This window comes from Pan paniscus, chromosome 5 (genome assembly GCF_029289425.2).
Source record: "Pan paniscus chromosome 5, NHGRI_mPanPan1-v2.0_pri, whole genome shotgun sequence".
In the NCBI taxonomy this organism is placed as follows: domain Eukaryota; kingdom Metazoa; phylum Chordata; class Mammalia; order Primates; family Hominidae; genus Pan; species Pan paniscus.
Window position 1 is genome coordinate 76,487,024 of NC_073254.2, and position 21,991 is coordinate 76,509,014.

A 21,991-nucleotide genomic window follows, 5' to 3' on the forward strand; every position below is an offset into this window, starting at 1 on the left:
ACACATTTCCACTCAAGGTACCCTCCAATTCTTCATTTCATCATCCCTTAGCATGTAACCTTGTCAGAATTAGCCTCTTACTCTGTAAGAATCTATAGCTTTTCATGTGTGTCTTTCTTAGCTATTTCTCTCACTGGTATTATAACATGTTATGAGCTTCATTTCTCTGGTCAACCATAAGCTCTTTGAAAACACAACTGATCTGTTTCATCTTTGTATCCCTAGTCTCTGGCATAGTGGTCTGTACTTACAATATGTTTAGTAGACATTGGTTAAAGGGCTGATAGAAAGAATATTAAAAGTTCTATGCAAAGATAGAGATAGAGGCCAAGCCATGCTTTCACAAATTGAAACATCATGATATTTAAATTCTAGTTATGAAATAAATTATTATCATTCAATTAGGGCAGTGCTGGAAATTGGATTAAGTACATTCTTTGTTTTGTCACATTTAGTTCTCTCAATTCTACAATTTTAGAGATGTGGGAACTGAGATTTGGAGAGATGAGGTAGCTTGTTTGTATGCGGCCTGAGATTCCCTTTCTAATTATACTGTTAACATGTCTACGGAGCTCTAGGGTTCTGATGACATACCATGAGGGACACCTCAAACTAAAACAGAAAATAATCCCAGTTCCTATTCCCTACTTCTGTAACAGAAAAATTTCTGTTTTCTTTGTTTTGTATAGTGAATTTTTTTATTTTTTATTTTTTATTTGTACCTTAAATACCTGGAAGATAGGGCATTCACTTTTTTATTTGCCATTATATCACCTATTACCTTTGTCTTATACCTGATAATTTGACATATTTAAATCATTTACTTGAATGCACTGAAATACATAACTCTTCACGTAATGTACTAAGAATAATTTTTAGGCCAGGCACTGTGGCTCACACCTATAATCCCAGCACTTTTGGAGTCCAAGGCAGGCGGATTGCTTGAGCCCAGGAGTTCAAGACAAGCCTGGGCAACAAGCTGAAACTCTGTCTCTATATTAAAAAAAAAAAAAAAACAAAGGTTAGCCAGGCATGGTGGAGTGCGCCTGTGGTCCCAGCTACTGGGGAAGCTGAGGTGGGAGGATGGCTTGAGCCTGGGAGCAGAGGTTGCAGTGAGCTGAGATCACACCAATGTACTCCAGCCTGGGTGACAGAGTGAGACTCCACATCAAAAAAAAAAGAATAATAAATTTTAAATAAAAATTATAAGTTGCATTTAATTCCACAAAGCAGGCATGTCATGAGTCTATGTGCCTACATAAATAATGCCATCATGTTCCAACAAATATGTTCTAATCCACTTTTGGAACTGTTCTAAGAATCAATATACGTCTCATAAGAAAATACATTTTATTACTTTATAGTCTAAATTCCTACTTGTCCCAAATAGTTTTGGTTCTTTAAAGAAATGTTTTCCACCCTGAAAGGATAAAACCTTTGTGAAAATACTTAAAATGTGGTTTTTAAATCCAGTGCCAAAAATGACATTTAAAAATTATTTGGGAGATGCATGGCTCACAAAGGTGGCCACTTAAAAGAGAGCTTGAGTGTGTAAATACTGATATGTGTGCATGTATACATATATATTCTGATATGTATGTTCTGATATGTATATACATATACACACACTGTATATTTTTATTTCCCTAGTTATAGCTTATATCAGAAATATCAAGCAAATTCTGTATATAAAAATTTCAAAAAGATTTGAAATGAAAAATTTCTTCTGGGAATGAGAAAGGAAATTTTTTATGATAAAATTTAGCAAGCTTTCATGTTAAAAACTCTCAATAAACTAGGTATTGAATGAATATGCCTCAGAATAACAAGAGCCATCTATGACAAACCCACAGCTGACATCATACAGAATGGGCAAAAGCTGGAAGCATTCCCTTTGAAAACAGGCATAAGACAAGGATGCACTCTCTCACCACTCCTATTCAACACAGTATTGGAAACCCTGGCCAGAGCAATCAGGCAAGAGAAAGAAACAAAGGGCATCCAAATAAGAGAGGAAGTCAAACTATCCCTGTTTGCAGACAACATAATTCTACCTCTAGAAAGCCCTATAACTTCAGCCCCAAATCTCCTTGATCTGAAAAACAACTTCAGCAAAGTTTCAGGACATGAAATCAATGTACAAAAATCAATTCCTATACACTCTAACAGCAGCCATGCCAAAGCCAAATCAAGAGCACAATCCCATTCATCATAGCCACAAAAAGAATAAAATACCTAGGAATACAGCCCACTAGGAAGGTGAAAGACCTCTGCAATGAGAATTACAAAACACTGCTCAAAGAAATCAGAAATGACACAAACAAATGAAAAAACATTCCATGCTCATGGATAGGAAGAATCAATATCATTAAAATGGTCATACTACCAAAAGCAATTTACAGATTCAATGCTATTCTTATCAAACTACCAATGACATTCTTCACACAACTAGTAACATTATTTTAAAATTTATATGGAACCAAAATAGAGCCCAAATAGCCAAGGCAATCATAAGCAAAAAGAACAAAGCTGGAGGCATCAAGTTACTTGACTTCAAACTATACTATAGGGCTATAGTAACCAAAACAGCATGGTTCTGGTATGAAAGCAGACACATAGACCAATGGCACAGAATAGAGAGACCAGAAATAAGGCCACACACCTACAACCATCTATTCTTTGACAAAGCCAACAAAAACAAGCAATGGGGAAAGGACTCCTGATTCAAAAATGGTGCTGGGATAACTGGCTAGCCGTATGCAGATGATTGAAACTGGACCCCTTTCTTACACCATATTAAAAATAATCAACTAACAATGGATTAAAGACTTAAATGTAAAACCCTGAATTATAAAATCCCTGGAAGACAACTTAGGCAATATCATTGTGGACATAGAAATTGGCAAACATTTCATGAAAAAGACCCTAAAAGCAATAGTAATAAAAGCAAGAATTGACAAATGGAATCTAATTAAACTTAAGAGCTTCTGTACAGCAAAAGAAACTATCAACAGAGTAAACACAACCTACAGAATGGGAGAAAGTATTTATTTACAAATTGTGCATCTGACAAAGGTCTAATATCCAAAAATTACAAGGAACTTTAAGCAAATATACAAGAAACAAAAACAACCCCTTTAAAAAGTAGGCAAAATACATGAACAGACACTTTTCTAAAGAAGACATACATGTGGCCAACAAGCATATGAAGAAAAGCTCAGTATCACTAATCATTAGAGAAGTGCAAATCAAAAAAAATAAAGAGATATCATCTTATACTAGTCAGGATGGCTATTATTAAAAAGTCAAAAAATAACAGGTGCTGGCAAGGTTTTGGAGAAAAGGGAATACTTATATACTACTTGTGGGAGTGTAAATTAGTTCAACCACTGTGGAAAGCAGTGAAGCAGTGTGGTGATTCCTTGAAGAGCTAAAAACAGAATTACTATTCAACCCAGCAATCTCATTACTGGGTATATACTCAAAAGAATAAAAATTATTCTACCATAAAGACACATGCATGCCAACATTCTTTGCAGCACTATTCACAATAGCAAAGACATGGAATCAACCTAAATGCCCATCAATGAAAAATTGAATAAAGAAAATGTGGAACATATACATCATGGAATACTACACAGCCATAAAAAATGAGATCCTGTCCTATGAAGGAACATGGATGGAACTGGAGGCCACCATACTTAGCAAACTAATGCAGAAACAGAAAATGAAATATCACATGTTCTCACTTATAAGTGGTAGCTAAATAATGAGAACATATGGACACATAGAATGGGAAAAGCACACATTGGGGTCTATCAGAGGGTGGGGGTTGGGAGAAGGAAGAGGATCAGAAAACTAACTATTGGGTACTAGGCTTAGCACCTGAGTGATTAAAAAAAAATCTGTACAACAAACTCTTGTGAGATGAATGTACCTGCATAAGAAACCTGGACATGTACACTTGAACCAAAAAAAAAAATTTTAAAAAATAAAAACACAAAACAACAACAACAAAATACTTTGGCAGCCAAAAAAAAAAAAAAAGGTATTTGAGTAGTCCTTGGAGCTTTGAAATAGCAGATGGATAACCTATGGATATTTCAGGTTAATATTTTTAAAGTGTTTCCTTGAATGCTATCCCCAAAAGATGTAACTGTGTGTGGAAGTTGGTGGAGAAGAAATTGGTAGTTAAATGTGTTGGTCAGATACATTTCTGAAAGACCTAGGGAGCATAATAACACATTAAAGGCTTAGAGACATTTGTCAAGAAAGAAATCTTTAACATCATGTTTCCAATACCTTTGATAATGAATCACTTTTTAAAAATATAACCTTTAATAACATCCTCAATATCTACCTTAAGTAGAACCATAACAGTTAGGCTGATGATTGTGATGGTGGTATGGATGGTGGTATGGCAGCATCACTCATATTCCTTTTAGTAAACACATATATTTTTGTTCCTTGAACAGTTTCCTGTGCTTGTATCCATCTTATCATTTACCAGTTGTATAACTGTGGCAAGTTATTTAATCTCTGAGTCTCAGTCCTTTTATTTGTAAAATCGAGATAACCTAATACCTATTCATAAGCTTTTAAAGGATTAAACGAGTCAGTCCATATCAAGTACTTAGAACTGTGTTCAATCACTCTATGGTGTGATCTTGGACAATTCCTGTGGCTCAGCTAGAAAACATTAATACTTCCACATAATGGCAATCTTTCCTTCTGGTAGTTTTTAGTTATAGGAATGTTATGTAAATGAGCACACACTGCTATAAACAGAGGTATTGTTTTCTACAATGAACACTGAGCTCCCAGAGTAACAAGTCTCTTAATACAGTTTGTGTCCAGATCCCTTGGCTCCCAGATCCAGAGGAGTAGGCAGATGCTTTCAGGGCCATATTTCACAGTATATGTCTTTTCCTCCAAGGACAACTACTTTCTTTTCTTCTGTGTTGCTTTTTGTCAGTTAAAAAAATACAGAAACATCATTATTTGGGGTATGCAAAAAAATAGCATTTGGTAATTATGGAGACACATGTCAATACATGTTATTCATTATTAAGAAAATGACTATCCTGGTTTCTTGAACTTATAAAGTTGTGAAGAACACAGCCTTTGTAATTTGGCTTTCACATATGTTCAGAAAAGTCCTTGGAGTTCTTCAGTTCCCATATCATCTTTACCTCCCAGAAAAACATATTTCACTCACCTATGTATGCAACCAGAAAAGTTTATTATATATTTGAGCTCTTTTGTATCTAACTTTTTATTAGCAAAGAACAAGCAGAAAATGAATACATATGCTACAATTTTATTTATTTATTTTTTGAGACTGAGTCTCGCTCAGTCACCCAGGCTGGAGTGCAGTGGCGTGATCTTGGCTCACTGCAACCTTCTCCTCCGGGGTTCAAGTAATTCTCCCTTCTCAGCTTCCCAAGTAGTTGGGATTACAGGCACCCACCACCATGCCCAGCTAATTTTTGTATGTTTGTAGAGATGGGGTTTCACCATATTGGCCAGACTGGTCTTGAACTCCTGACCTCAGGTGATCCACCCGCCTCGGCCTCCCAAAGTGCTGGGATGACAGGTGTGAGCCACTGTGCCTGGCCCATATGGTAAAAATTTAAATATGCAATTGATCTTTATCTTCTTTACAACCTTTACTCTTATGAGTCTGAGGATAAAATAAGATCAATGAAAAATGATGGTGAAAGTATTTTATATATGGTAAATCATTCTGAAAATATGTTTACTGATAGCAATAATAACAACTTAGTGTGTGAGGGTTTTCATACTTAGGTTTATAATATTACTTGTTTTATATTTCAAAGGAGGGACCAACCTTAGTATTTTCAAAAACAGATATCGACAAGTCAATAAAACATGGTGTTTATGTAAGCTAATGTGTAATTATCTATAATTATAGATAATTATATAACATGATACAGAACTCCAATGTTTGTTAACCATTCCTCCCTGCCATAGATATGAATCCTCTTCAGTTATTAGTTGTGATGCACAGGATTAAAAAATAGATTATAAGATGCACTTAGTTTCTAAATTCTGAAATCAGGCGCTTCTCATAATCAATATTCAAAAAATTGCTGATTATATTTTATACAAAAAGTTTTCATTTAATGTATGACATGTATTGCATCCAACTTTGTTTCATAGCTAAAGAAGTAGAGGATATTGTACCATCATTTTTCCAGAGATCTTTTGTGGGTATGTTTGTATCACTCAATTAGCCTCCATGATCTTTTATGCATTCCAGCTATTTATTTTTGCTATGAAGTACGTATTAACCCTTATTCTACCTTAATCAGTAAATGCCATGATGTAGAGGTCACAGACTTCACAATATTAGTTAGTTTTGGTTTTCAATGGCCAAATTATGAACTATGAACAAGTATCTTGGTAAAAAATAGGTGGAAGCAATAACCTAAGTCATAACATGCTTGGACCAACCTTGCTCCCTTAAATAAAAGTAAAAAAATAACAGCACTGATATCACAAAGGGGGGTTCTAATTAGGAATAGAAAATCATCTCAGATTCAGATCTTATATAAGTTGACCTAAAATCCTATTTTTTCTTTTATTTTACATTTAAGAAATCAAAACCAAATTAATATAATAATATTATAAGATAAAATTTAAACTAGCCCTCAATTATGCCATCTTGAGTTTTTATGGAACTAGGTGCCTTGCTAATTGCTTGAGATATTTTTATATTATTTCATTTTCTCCCTATATTATTCCTGTGGTACAATACATGTGAGTTCAATATCCTAATGTCTTTGTTTAGATAAGCCTAGAATCTAACTTCACATTGAGAAGAAAGAATGGATAGTAACACCATCATCATGAAAATGAAAAGTATCCTAACCTTCCCCAGTCATTTGAAATCCTCTATCACTACATTATCATCACGAGCCTTTTCCACAGCTATTCTAATATGTTCAGATTGCCCATTCATTCAGAAAATATTTATTTTGCCCTGTGTGTCAGTTGCTGTGCTAGATTCCTGGAATTTAGAGATGAACACACGTTCTGCCTCCAAGGACAGCACCATATGAAGACAGACGATCAGAGACTTTCAATAATATGTGGCAAAGCAATTATATAGAAAAGTCATAGAAACAGAAAACAAGGCGGTCATTTTAACCATCCTGATTGGGGAGGGAAGGAGACAGTTTTATCTCAAAGAAGCCAACTTGTGGCCTGAGTAAAATATAAATAGAAATTGATCAAGTGGTAATATTTGTATATTTTTCCTTTTTACTGGATCTCAAATTTTATAACACGTCAGATTTAGTGGGGCCCTCCTACCTTATTTTTAGGCACTCTTCCTGAAGTAGTATCATTGATTCTTTTGGCCTTAATTTCATCTCTATGCTAAATATTTCCATCCATATGCTAATTATTTCCATCCAGATAGATATCTCCAGGGTATATCTTTCTGAGCTTTTGTAGGGGATTTTGTGATTGATCAAGGGGAAAAAAATAAAGGTGGCAGTAGCTTTACCGGGGGCTGCTTTGACAGTTTCTCACGTGGAGGAAGTCCTTCACAGCAGGAGTCTGTCTAGTAGCTAAGGGTCAGGGTCACCACTCAGAAGGGAAGGAGTGCAAGGGAACTCCTAGGAGAGAGGGGGCTTATGTGTTAAGGCAATGTTGCTCAGTGGCGTGGTGGGGAGTCTGTGTCAAAGAGCTCCAAAAGGCAGTAGTGGCTTGGGTCTTTATGACCCATGGGATTTAGCTACTGCTAGCAGATGTGGGGTGAAGTTTTGTGGGATATGCAAAACAGCCAGATTTTAAATGGCTAAAAATATGTTTATGTAGCCTATTTTAAAAATAAATGCATGTGTAAACATTTGATTTAATCCCCTGGTGGGCTTTTGGGCTAGTGGGTGTCAGCCTATATTGAGGAAGTAACAACCCGGGGGCCAATACGCAGAGGCCATCTTTGGCTGATTTATATAACAGCTTCACATCAGTATAAATCAGTATAATCAAATGCCTATTTATCATTTCCACTGGGGTGTCACATAAATATCATGAAATTAACCTAATGAAGATAGAACTGGTACTTCAACAATTTTTCTTTCTTAGTAAATAGGACTATCATGTAAGACTTGAGGCAGAAACTTAAGGATCATACATAATTCCTCCATTTCCAATCCAAACCATCACAAAATTCTGTCATTTCTACCTCCTAATTGTCTCTCATCTCTAGTTATTGATAGCTACATAACCAACACTCAAGGCTAAGCTACATATATCTCTTGTTTGGATTACTCTAATGTTCTGCTAGATTGTCTTCTTATTTTAGTCATATCTCCTTTCCACAGGTTCTTCATACAGCAACCAGAGTTATCTTTTGAAACATGTACAGATCATGCTAGCTCTTTGCTTACGTACCTTGTAACAGTGCCCTGTTCCACCCTGAGAATATCCAAATTAGAAAAACCCTGCATCTTCAGACCTGTAATTCTCCCTCCAAGCCCCAGTTGCTCACCAGTGTCCAGCTACAGGCTCAATGACTCATGCATGTTCTTTTCCATAGCAGGGCCTCTGCACTGCTATTCTTTCTGCCTGCATTATGCAGCTCTTCCAGCAATTTGAGTGACTGGTTTCTTTTCTTCCTTCAGGTGTTGCTTAAATGTCACTTCCTCAGAGATGCCTTATGTAATTGGCCTAACACTTCCCTCAACCTCCCCACCTCTCATCCCCATTATTTTCTCTCCTACTTTCCATTTATTTCTGGCATAACAATGATTTCAGTTTGTAACTTAAATATTATGTGTTTTGTTTATTGCTCCAAACTCTCTCTATACTCTAGGCTTCATGCAAGCAGATTCTTTGTCTGTCATGCCTTGTTCACTGCTTTTTTTAAAAAAAATGTTTTTTTTCTTTTAATCAGGTGTCTAGTGCAGTGCTGGCACACAGTAGAATCTAACTAAATATTTGTTAATTGAAATGCAAACATAAATTCATAAAAATAAGTGAATAAGCACAGTCAGATGGGAAAGGTCTCTCTTTTTAAGGGTTAACGATGTTATTATCTTATGCTGTACAGTCAAATACATGAAAAACTTAATGCCTTTTTTTTTTAAAATTAGGCCAAGGATCTAAACAACTATGGGGACTATGAATAGCCCTTGAATGAACACATTTGAAAATCATAGAGTTAAACCAATTACAATTCCTTAGCAAGGCTGGGGGTACTAAAAAGTACATTGTAATCAGTTGTTCTCCAAATTTTGTAGACCAAAGAAGATAAAATAAGAGTAATTATCATCATTAGGTGTCTAGAAGATGTATGAGGAAAAGTTTTCTATTGGGGGTAAGAATTAAAAAGAAAAACTTTATTAACAGGACATAACAATATCTAAGAATCCTGACTTTCTACCGTGCTGTTTTACATTTCTGAGGCATCTCTGGATATGTTCCCTTTTCCTTCTTACTATTTCCAATGTGTACATTCTCTCTGTTTTCCTTGCTTAGTCTTAATGGAAATTCAACCATTCTATATTAGAAGTAAAGCTGTTTTAATGTGGAGATGGTGACAGAAATAATAATACAAATAATAAGAATATGATTGATAAACATTTATTGAGTGTTTCCTATGTGCTAGACATTATTCTAAGGACTTTAGGTGCTCTAACTGGTTTAATGCTAAAACAAAGCCTATGACTTAGGGACAGAGTGAGCATTCCTTATTTGAAATGCATGGGAGCAGAGGTGTTTTGGATTTCAATTTTTTTTAGATTTTGGAATATTTGCTATAATAGATACTTGCTACATAATGAGATATCCTGGGGATGGAACCCAAGTCTAAACATGAAATTTATTTATGTTTTATGTACATCTTATATACATAGCCTGAAAGTAATTTTATTTTCCCTTGGTGATGCTGAATAAACTATGTGTTTTGCACCTACATTTTGACTGCAACTAGTCACATGAGGTCAGGTGTGAAATTTTCCTCTTGTGGCATTATATGGTGCTCAAAAAGTTTCAGATTTTGTAGAATTTTGGACTTTGGATTAGGTCTGCTTGGCCTGAATTATTATGATGTTCATTTTACAAATGAAAAAACAGAGGCAAAGTAAGATTACATATCTTGTCCACAATCTCACAGCTAGAAAATTGTGGAACCAGGACTTGAAACCAAGCCTTCTGGCTCACAATCCTTGTCATTAATCACCACAGTCAATACTTACTCCTGTGATTATGTTCCACTCTTGTTGTTTAGTCATCAGAATTTTTTATTTAGGAGAAATAAGTGCATATGCTGTAAGTATGTTCTAAAGATATCCAGATTGTACTGGTAAAGAAGTGGGAGGTTGTAACAGTAGATATAGGAATGCCCAATTAGTTTTGTTGCTATACTACTTGGAAGTCATTAGCTTTTTAATTGTAATATTCATAGATTTTATTTGTGGGTAGCACCAACAGTGGACAGCAGAGATTTTCTTGACTTCCCCTTTCCCTTCTCCAGGTAAAAACAAACTGAGACATCTGAGAGCCCCTTTCTAGGATAAGACATGTTATAAACCTATGAAATTTTGGAGTGGAGAGAAGAAAATTGGCTCGTTTGTTTTTCCCTGTTCCTAGTTCTCTCCTTTCTATGCTTTTTGTTCAGTAAAACCTAAGATCTGATATAATTAATAATTGGAAAGAAATCTTCACTGTCATAATACATTCATTCACCTTTTATTTATTTAACAAATATTTATGATACCTACTTCTGTTAGGCTCTGTGTCAGGCTTGGACCTGTAGTGGTGAGGTGAGTTGAGATGAAGAAAATCTGTGGAGAAAAAAAGAAGATGAAAACATGAAACAAACACAGATGTACGCTCATAGGTATGATGTGATTTTTGTATGTATTACTTATACATATGCATGCATCTACTTTATATTTACTATATATTTTACATATTTATATATAATTTAAACTTATTCACTTTATGTGCTTATTCTATACATGTTTTACATGTGTATATAGTTACAAATTATCACAAGTGCTATGAAGGAAATGAACAGGTTATTTGACAGATAACAAATTATTAATGATGGGAACTACTAGAAGGGCAATAGTGAGTCCCTGGAAAGAGCCAGGTTAGGGATATTACTTGATTCAAAGAAAAGTGGCAAAGGGGACTTGAACTCCCTGTGCTTCATAGCCTAGCTCCCAGAATCCCTGTTCTGGAATAAAGGAACCACCCAGAGCTGTGTCCTGTGTGGGTGACCAAAATGCCCATGAATGTAGCCACGGGCACAGAGTGAGCACATCAGTGTGCTCATTTTCAAGGAACTAAACATACCAGCACAGACTGGTGAAATCTAGAAGACATTTAGTTTACAAGCCTCTGTTGTGAACATGCTGTGAGGAGATATAAAAGAAAAAGTACCTTTGACTGCAAAGCTCTGAGTCTAATTGGGTAGAATAAACAGATGCATGAGAAATGACACCGGAGGCAATGGACCAAAATGTGCAAAAAGAGCTATTATAAATGGAATAAACAGAGCATGGCTGAGCTCATCCTTTTTAAAGGAAATGAGTTAGAGACATGGCATTTACTTAATTGATGGTGGAGTCGGTGAGAATATATTTAGATGGACACTGAAAATAACAGCTTAAATTTAGGAAGACAAACACAGAGAGAGGATGCAATTTCTAGTGAAAAATAAGGTAAACAAGATAAGGAGTTGAAAAGCTTTGTTCTAAACTTGCTAAAGTGCCTCTGTTCCTCTGAAGTGCCTGTTTACCTTATGTATCAATGTTGTTCAACAAAGATATAACTTCTGTGGACAGGGTATAAACACTAGGCATCTTCTGAAATAACAAGTCTGTTACATGTTTGTTAGTAAATATTCCTAGTTCTAAAAATATTTAAAAATAAAAACCTTCTATTTGAAAATCCTAATACTAAAATTTGTCCAGCATGAGAGGCCTTGGAACTTTCAGTGTTGTTCAGAATGAGCTTAACAAATACTATCTGAATGATTTCTAGGTGCCAAGGAAGTCAGTGGACACTAGGAATGCAAAGATAAAACAGTCCTTCCTTTATGGAACTTCAAGTCTAATGTGAAACTGAGAGACAGAGAGAGAGAGAGGTAAATATACCATTTCATAAAACGCTCTATGGAGGCACAAATTGAGGCTACAAATCAATGCTTCCCAGACAGTGACTGGGAGAGTTCAGAGAATACTACTGCAAGGATAGTTACTTGGCTTAGAATTTATAACACAGCAAAAGAAAGTAAAATAAAAAAGATCATTTGGGGAAGAAAGAGCAGTGTAATAGGATGGGTATACAGAAAAATGGTGAAAAAATTTATAAAATATTATTTTTAGAAACTCAGCAAGATCGCATGTTTCAACATTCAAAGTCCAAAATAAGTTTAACAAATTCATGGAACACACAACCCTAGTTTGGCAGCTTTGGATTAAGAATATATTTACAGGATTAATTTAAGCTTTTAAGATACGAAGTTGCTTTGTGGCCCAAATTTCCTTCCTCAAAAAAAAAAAGCATAAGGAATAGAATTTTAGAATGATGATAACTAACAGGTCCATACTTCAGTCCTGCTATTCTCATATGTGGAAATAGATCTGGAGACCCTGTCATTCTTTGTGAGTTACTAGAAAGGGCGCTAACATTTGATAGACCAACCACCTATAAATCAGTTCCTTGCAGTGAATTTGAGGGATGTGGCCTGAAGAAGGTTAATAATCGAGTATAATTTTTGAGTGTCTTGTGACACTAATGTTAGCAGAAACATAGAAAAATACTTTCTGCCAACATCTCAGGAATATAGTGCAGACTCAAGGTAGAATCATCATTTAACTAGAGGAGGAGAGCTGTAAAGGGAATCATGATTGCTAGTGTTCATGAACCAGAAATCTCTGGAATATTCAGGATGGATACGGGAGAGAGAACAGCACTTCTGTTGTTTGCTCAAGAATCCAGTATGGGCAAGTGGCCTGTGTCAGACCTTGGGTCAATCAGGGTTCAATTAGGAAAATAGGGTTCAGTTGAAGTAGTTAAAGGACTATAATGCAGGGGCTTAGTTAAAGCAAGAAATGGGTAATGAAAGAGACAAGAAACCAATAGAGAAAAGGCTCATTTCTTGTCTCTTTCATTACCCATTTCTTCTCTGAGTTGCTCAACTCAGAAATTAGTAACAGGAGCAAGTCGTAACTAACCCTAAGCTGGAGGGACACAGGACAGGACAAGAAGATGCTTCTATAACTAACACAGGAGCCTTGGATTACCTGCTGGGAACTGGAACTGTGGCAAACTTGAGTCGTGAGAGGCAGAGTGGGGAAAAGATACAGCTGCTGCTGGGGAAGGCGCAGGAGGCAAAGTGAATGTTGGGAAAATAACCTGACTTCTACCTTTTTCTCAATCTCATAGGCTCCTGCCAGGGTACTTACCCCCAAATCCTCATTGGCAGAAGCCAGTTGCAAGCTAGCTGAGACAGCTTTCTGGGAAATGAAACCTCAGGGGTCAGATCTCCCTCCTGCTAACTGAGCCAGAGAAAGGGCAAAAAGTGGATTCAAAGGCAAACATGCCCAGAAACAACACAAAACTCAATAAGGAGAGTTTAGGTTATAGAAATCCCAGGAGTATCCTGTGGAATAGGAAGGTCTGTATTCCAAAGACTAGGTTCTTAGAAGGTTTAAATACATACATACATACACACACACACACACACACACACACACATATTTGTTTATTTATTTCTTGAGATGGAGTTTTGCACTGTCGCCCAGGCTGAAGTACAGTGGTGCAATCTTGGCTCCCTGCAACCTCCACCTCCTAGTTTAAGTGATACTCCTGCCTCAGCCTCCCAAGTAGCTGGGGTTACAGGTATGCACCACCACATCCAGCTAATTTTTTGTATTTTTAGTAGAGACAGGGTTTCACCATGTTTGTCAGGCTGGTCTCGAACTCCTGACCTCAGGTGATCCGTCCGCCTTGGTCTCCCAAAGTGTTGGGATTACAGGCATGAGCCAATGTGCCTTGCCTAAATACGTATTTTTAAGACATATATTTTTTCTGCTTTATGTGACCAGAAGGTCAATGGGAAAAGGGAACGTGTCCATGCACAACCAAAAAATTCCTTTTAATTTGGCTAGAAATGCTCATCACAGAAGACAAACTGATTTATTTTTCTCTAAAAGAAATTGCAATGTTAATATCCTATTTTATAAAACAGCCTACATGTAAGATTTTTTATTTGTTGAAGTAGTCCATTTCACACATCAGAAAATCCTTGAATTGTCAAAGAAAGGCTTATTTGCCTAAATAACTATGTTGGCCTGACACTGAGATGTGGAGTTTGTTTGAAGTTTTTGTACATTTAGTGACCGGAGGTATTTTGATAAACGCCATTGCCTCAAAGTATTCAGTAGGAAGTTTGGGCACCATCTGTGTTTGTTTCTGTAGGAGCAGTAACTGCCTAGAGAGAAATCTGATGCTCATTTCAGAGATGCAGTATAAACAAAATTCAAGATGATGCCTTTAACATAATTATTCCACCTTTCATTTACATAGTGCTTTATGCATTTCAAAGAGATTTGATGTGATTTCATTTAACGGATCTTTACAAAACTTGTGGAAATTGAGTATGGGCTTCTGAGATATAAAAGATCAACAAGGAAAATAACACTGAATTTAGGCAGTCTCTTAAGAGAAGATTGTAAAAACCATATAGCCTCATCTCTTGTTGCTACTAATAGAATATACTTATTGAGAACCTTCTCTGGCAGGCACTTTTTTGAGTGCATCATATATATTAACTCATTCATCATCAGAAAAATCCTATGAAGTTCTCATTTTAAGGATAAGAAGACAAAAGGACAGAGAGGTTAAGTGACAACTAATAAAAGATTTGAGCCTAGGCAGTCTAACAAAATACTGTGTCTCTTAAGCAATGTCTTCTTTAAATATTTACTCAGCAAGTAACATCCCTAATTACAGAGACATATATTTATATTGCGTCTCTTTTTACTTCTAAAATGTGCATGTAACTCAGTGGTGTGCTGGTAAACTGGCTCTCTGCAAAATAATTAAAAAGTCCAGATTTGTAACATTCTCCAATTTCTATGGTATAAGTAGACACACCAGGGTCTACTTCAAGCTACCAAAATGAAGTCATTGAACTTTAGTTGAGAAGAGATGCACACGTTTGGATCCTATGAGCTTGTATGCGCCGGTGCCAGCACATCACTGACTGATTAAAATTACGGTTGTATTCAAGATGACGTATATACCATGCACGTGATGGCCTACTTTTGAAACATTCCTAAAACAGAAATTCATTAGATTTTCAGCTGTTTTATGCCACCCAATATGAATTAAACTGTTTTAGATATGTTCTTATTCAATCACTGCTTATAAAGAATTATGTAATTATGTTTATTTTGGATTTGTTTTCTCCTGAGGAAAAACAGACTTGTCTAGGGTAAAGCAATCACAAGGCACCCGGAGAAAGGAGTGGGGAAGCCGAAAAAGTGCAACTATTCAAAAGATGGCCCATAGAGAGAGTAGATTACAGGAATCCTGTCCTGTAACAACAGCTTCTGCCCAAGCTCCATCCTCTGGATCTTACCTGCCCCTTTCCTAATACCAAAGTAAGTGGCTGTCATCATTATCAAAGTAGTCTCACACTGAAAATGTTTTTACACATGGATGTCCACAGCTAAGCATTGTAAGATGCCCTCGACTTTTACCCTTATTTTCAAAAGTAGAACAATGAAAATCAAAGCTTTCTATCATCAAGTCACTGTACTTTTTTCCCATCTGTGTTTTGTTTTCATTCTTTCTTCTTATTATTTTCACCCTATGAAACTGTTTCCAAAAGTACTGTAAAATTCCACTGGGAACATATGAACATCTGACATCGTTTCCACAACAACAACCAAAAAGTAAAAGAACCCTGGCTTGACTGGTGCTGGAAAGACATATGCAACATAAGCAAAATAGTTTTTGTGATCTTTTTACTGTGCCTTTAAAGCTCCGTTAACACCCCAAACCGAAACAGTGACAAAACAAACGTGTCCTACAAAAAAAGTTGGTTAGCAGATAGAGCTTGGGAAAGCTTTAGAAGCCTTTCTCCTGATCATCGGCAGGTTTGGTGACTTCAGTGCTCCCTGTGGAAGGACTGATCTGAGAAGAGTGGTTTACCAGCTGCTGTGGGCATAAACTTAGAACGAGAACTCTCCTGCTGTTAAAAAGGAACTCTCCTGCAACTCTCATACGCCTTTTCCACCTGTCTTTCCTTCCCTTGTCTTTTTCTTGGAAAGAAAAAACCTAAAAGCTTTCTCCTATAAGCTAATGATTGTGAGTCTTTGTCAGAACATTGGTTCTGGGTCAAGAAACAAATAGATGAACAAACCAAAACTTTCATAGCAAAAGTTCTTAAGCCTTCAAATGGACACCAGTGAAATTTGCCCCACAAGGTGGAATAAATAAAGCAAATAAGTCCAAATGTCTAATTCATTCAACAAACAAATATATATTATGCATAGGCTAGTCCACTATGCTAAATATCTAAGAATTCAAATTTGAATAAAACATAAATCCTGCCCTTTGGTAGTTTGCAGCCTAAATTGCATTTATTAGCTGTGATTAGATTTCCTTATTATTGATACTAATATAAATACTATAATATATAAGTTTTCAGGCAAGCTTTCAAACCTGATTTTCATATAGCCATATCACAGATATATTAGAAAATAATTGAACATTTCCAGGTATTTATTGTTTTATTTACTATTCCAGCCCAATCCAATTAGGAATCTGAAATGCAGATAAAAACCTTAAAGATAAAATTTTATTTTGGGCTAAATACGAAAAAGAAATAAATGTTTCTTTTACTTTCTGTCCACATCTGACCTTCCATTCAAATCCTATCTCTTCTATAAAGCCATGTTTTTATATCCCAGCCAAAATTAAATTTTAAAATCTGCATAATTAACTTATCAATATGTTACACATATATTTTAATCCACTGGTTGTTATCCATAGTACACCTCAAAATCACCTGTGGAATTTTAAAAATGCACATTTCCAGGTTCTAACCTCAAAACTTACTTAGTCAATGCAGTAGGGTCCTGACATCTGTAGTTTTAAAACACACCATGCATGATGCTGATATGCATATGCAGTTAAGAACCACTGTTCAAATTACACTATAAAATTTGGCATTTTAAAATAGTACACAATCCACATTTGTGGATTTATATTCTTGTATTCCCAAGTGAATTGTAATCATCTTTTGCATATAGGCACAGATTTACATTAACCTTGTTCTTTGCAGTATACAGAACTTACTCTGCACTCGTAAAAATTTCCACACTTTTTATTTGAAAATACGACAAGGAATTTCAACAATCTCTATACAACACTATTATATCTGTTTTTATATTGATATTCTTTATACAGTCGTGGAACAAATTTGATTATCAGCAAATGTTATTTATTCATGTTTAATACTGCTTTGCAGAAAAGTTCCTAAATTATGGTAATCTATAGAGAGTTTCAGAGATAGATGATCTCTCTAGCATAGTGGAGTTAAACTTACATTGGTTCAAATCCAAATTATCTTCTGTTTTGGCCTATGGTAAGGAGAAAAATAGAAGAAAATATGTTTACAAAAATATGTAAAGTGCATGCCCTTATTAAGCACTCAATGCACAATAGTTAATATAAACATGAGGTGCTGAGTAAGTCGCTTTGTCCCCAAGAATTTTTCCTTGCATCCAGATTCCATGTCTTATATCCTGATAATCAAGTACTCCTAGAGACAGCTAGGGATAAGAATGTCAGAGCTGGAGAGGCCTGCTGAAACGAGTTAATGTCCCAAGCTTCATTTGTAACCTATGAACCAATTTAGGGCTAATAGTTAAAGCAATCATATACATTCATGGGGTTCAAATGTTCTGCCTTGCACTGCTGTTTTTAGGGTCAGTGACATAACAAAGGGAAAGTCCCAATCTTGCATAAACTAGTCACTCAACAAATCACAGTTATTTTTATTAATATAGTAAAATTAATATCCTGAACTAAAACCCAAATGAATTTTATTTCACTTCGGTGTTCTTTTCTTGCATCTTAAAATCCACAGTCCTTATAAAAATATAGTTATAACATCTAGGAAGAATAGTAAATGAGAACTATTGATAATCTTTGAGTGTATTAAAAAAAACAAAGCTAATTCTATCAGCCAGCAAAGAAGAAGATAGCATAACCATCTTCGGGCACACGATGTTATAAAGTCAGACCTTCATCTGGATTAAGGTTGGGCCCATTATGTGAGCAGGCCATGCTGTTTAACCTCTTTAACTCTTTGTTTCTTCTAATGTAAAATGGGGGTAATAAAATACTTGCCTCATTGGGTTATTATGAAGAATTCATTATACATGAAAGCACTCAAAGTCTCTGACAAATAGCAAGCTTCCAATAAGGTTATTGGTTATTATTGTTGACATGTTATTATTATTTATAGATAAGACTACCATAATTTCTCATCCCTACTGGGACACATCTGAGAGTAAAATGTGGTGCTAATGATTATGACCCTAAAACAACAGGCGTAAACCAGGACGTATGGTCACTTTATACACAGTGTAGTTCGTTAACTGACAGTGAATTCCAAAGAGAGTGTTATATTGTACAGGAGAATTTACGTGGAACTCTGAAAAGAGTTTGGAAAGATGTTAAGTATGGATCAGATTCAAGATGGTCATAAAGATAAGATACTGTTTTCTTCCAAACTCCTCTGAGACAAAATAGAAGGAGGCACAATGTTTCTATAGTATCCATAACTGTTCTCAACTCTTCCCTAAGGTCTTTCTGAATATCAGGTCCTGGGAAATGTACTTTCATTAAAAAAATTACTTAAGTTCTTTTAAGAAAAAATTCATGAAATATATCTTACACAATTTCCTATCTCATTAAGCAAATGTAAGTGTAATTTATACTCCCCAGATAGTTATTTTAAAATACAAGAATATACAAGGAAGAAAACAGAAATGTATCTTCCAAATCATCTGTATCTCTGGTCAGCCATACATTTATTTCTCCTTTTGTTTCAGAACAAATTAGAATTAAAGGAAGGAACAAATAATTATAGTCCTATTCTACTGGGTTCTGTTCTACCCTACTCCATTCCATCCCATTTCATTCTACAAAGACTTATTGGAAGTCCCTATATCTTGGCCTTCTCCAGTGAAATTGAACTTCTCCTCTAATAAAAAAAGGTGATACTTGGCAGGATGAGTACAGTAATACTTTAGGCAAAGGCTCGATAAAGAGCCATCATGTATGGTGGATGACATTTCTTCTCCACAGAAACTTTTTGTCCCCCATCCACCTTATTGTGAAAAACAGTGTGAACATTCATCACATTCTCTGAACAAAATATATTTCGTTATTAGTTGATTATTGCTTTTGTTTTTCTTTGTAATACAGGAATTTATAACCTCAAGTTCTGATGAATAAGACACACAGAAATTGTGTGCATATGAAAGTCACCATATTACCACTATGCTGCTACAATGTAGAATAAAACTAAAAGAGTTTCTCACTTGTTTGACATTAATTTAATGTCTCCACTTAGCTTCCATCTGATGCAAACAGCTACTTTATCCATTTAAGCATATATGTTTGGGTCCATAATGAAGTGTTCTGTACCTGTCTTGTAAGCAGAGTTCATAAATGAAATCACAAATAGATGAAGGGACTCACCTCCACTGTTAAAAACATTAAACCTCCAAACAGCCAGTCTTGGGTTTATTCCAGCTTTTCGTTTTTCTATCATACATCTTCACCTACAGTCCCAGATGAGCAGAACAGCTTTAAGCATTGTGCAATTACACATACAGGCATCTATAAAGCATTCTCATATTGGATGTCAATCAGTCTCATGGCAAATTTAATAACAGTAGCAGTTGTCAAGCATACCCAAAATAAACTAAATTATCCATCCAACCTTTTGTATTTAAGTGCTTTTTATATTATGTGTTTTAGAAAAACAGTTTCACTTTCAGCAGCATCCTATCTATGATCAGTCTCTCCTGAGGGGTTTTTTAAAATAAGATTGAATGATTCACAATTGCTTCACAGAAAATAAAATACCTAGGAATCCAACTTACAAGGGACATGAAGGACCTCTTCAAGGAGAACTACAAACCACTGCTCAGTGAAATAAAAGAGGATACAAACAAATGGAAGAACATTCCATGCTCATGGGTAGGAAGAATCAATATCGTGAAAATGGCCATACTGCCTAAGGTAATTTATAGATTCAATGCCATCCCCATCAAGCTACCAATGACTTTCTTCACAGAATTGGGAAAAGCTACTTTAAAGTTCATATGGAACCAAAAAAGAGCCCGCATTGCCAAGTCAATCCTAAGCCAAAAGAACAAAGCTGGAGGCATCACGCTACCTGACTTCAAACTATACTACAAGGCTACAGTAACCAAAACAGCATGGTACTGGTACCAAAACAGAGATATAGACCAATGGAACAGAACAGAGCCCTCAGAAATAATGCCGCATATCTACAACTATCTGATCTTTGACAAACCTGAGAAAAACCAGCAATGGGGAAAGGATTCCCTATTTAATAAATGATGCTGGGAAAACTGTCTAGCCATATGTAGAAAGCTGAAACTGGACCCCTTCCTTACACCTTATACAAAAATTAATTCAAGATGGATTAAAGACTTACATGTTAGACGTAAAACCATAAAAACCCTAGAAGAAAACCTAGGCAATACCATTCAGGACATAGGCATGGGCAAGGACTTCATGTCTAAAACACCAAAAGCAATGGCAACAAAAGCCAAAATGGACAAATGGGATCTAATTTAACTAAAGAGCTTCTGCACAGCAACAGCAACTACCACGAGAGTGAACAGGCAACCTACAGAATGGGAGAAAATTTTTGCAATCTACTCATCTGACAAAGGGCTAATATCCAGAATCTACAGTTAACTCAAACAAATTTACAAGAAAAAAAACAAACAACCCCATCAACAATTGGGGAAGGATATGAACAGACACTTCTCAAAAGAAGACATTTATGCAGCCAAAAAACACATGAAAAAATGCTCATCATCACTGGCCATCAGAGAAATGCAAATCAAAACCACAATGAGGTACCATCTCACATCAGTTAGAATGGCGATCATTAAAAAGTCAGGAAACAACAGGTGCTGGAGAGGATGTGGAGAAATAGGAACACTTGTACACTGTTGGTGCGACTGTAAACTACTTCAACCATTGTGGAAGTCAGTGTGGCGATTCCTCAGGGATCTAGAACTAGAAATACCATTTGACCCAGCCATCCCATTACTGGGTATATACCCAAAGGATTATAAATCAGGCTGCTACAAAGACACATGCACATGTATGTTTATTGTGGCACTATTCACAATAGCAAAGACTTGGAACCAACCTAAATGTCCAACAATGATAGACTGGATTAAGAAAATGTGGCACATATACACCATGGAATACTATGCAGCCATAAAAAATGATGAGTTCATGTCCTTTGTAGGGACGTGGATGAAACTGGAAGCCATGATTCTCAGCAAACTATCGCAAGGACAAAAAACCAAATGCCGCATGTTCTCACTCATAGGTGGGAATTGAACAAGGAGAACACCTGGACACTGGAAGGGGAACATCACACACCAGGGCCTGTTGTGGGGTGGGGGGACGGGGGAGGGATAGAATTAGGAGATATACCTAATGCTAAATGACGAGTTAATGGATGCAGCACACCAACATGGCACATGTATACATATGTAACAAACCTGCACGTTGTGCACATGTACCCTAAAACTTAAAGTATAATAATAATAAAATTAAATTAAAAAAATAAAAATAAAAATAAAATAAGATTGAAGATAATGACAAACATTAGTCATTACCATTAGCATAAGGCATGAGACAC

General features: G+C 35.9%; 1 protein-coding gene across 9 annotated transcripts in view; it reads right to left on the reverse strand.

Annotated features, from left to right (window-relative positions):
• Window positions 1-21,991, reverse strand: part of KHDRBS2 (KH RNA binding domain containing, signal transduction associated 2) — a 795,325-nt gene that overhangs the window by 151,341 nt on the left and 621,993 nt on the right. For 5 of the 9 annotated variants that reach the window (XM_055113704.2, XM_055113702.2, XM_055113703.2 and 2 more), the window contains 3 exons: window positions 19,774-19,856; window positions 17,609-17,642; window positions 10,758-10,820 (listed from right to left, as the gene is read on the reverse strand). Coding sequence is in view for 3 of the 9 variants with exons in the window: in XM_034962289.3 (XP_034818180.1) it covers window positions 10,775-10,820 (46 nt within the window). In the remaining 6 variants the exon portion in view is untranslated. Of the gene's footprint in view, window positions 1-3,027; window positions 4,965-10,757; window positions 10,821-17,608; window positions 17,643-19,773; window positions 19,857-21,991 lie in introns of those variants that run through there. The other 4 variants (XM_034962289.3, XM_055113705.2, XM_034962287.3 and 1 more) reach the window with 2 other exon arrangements.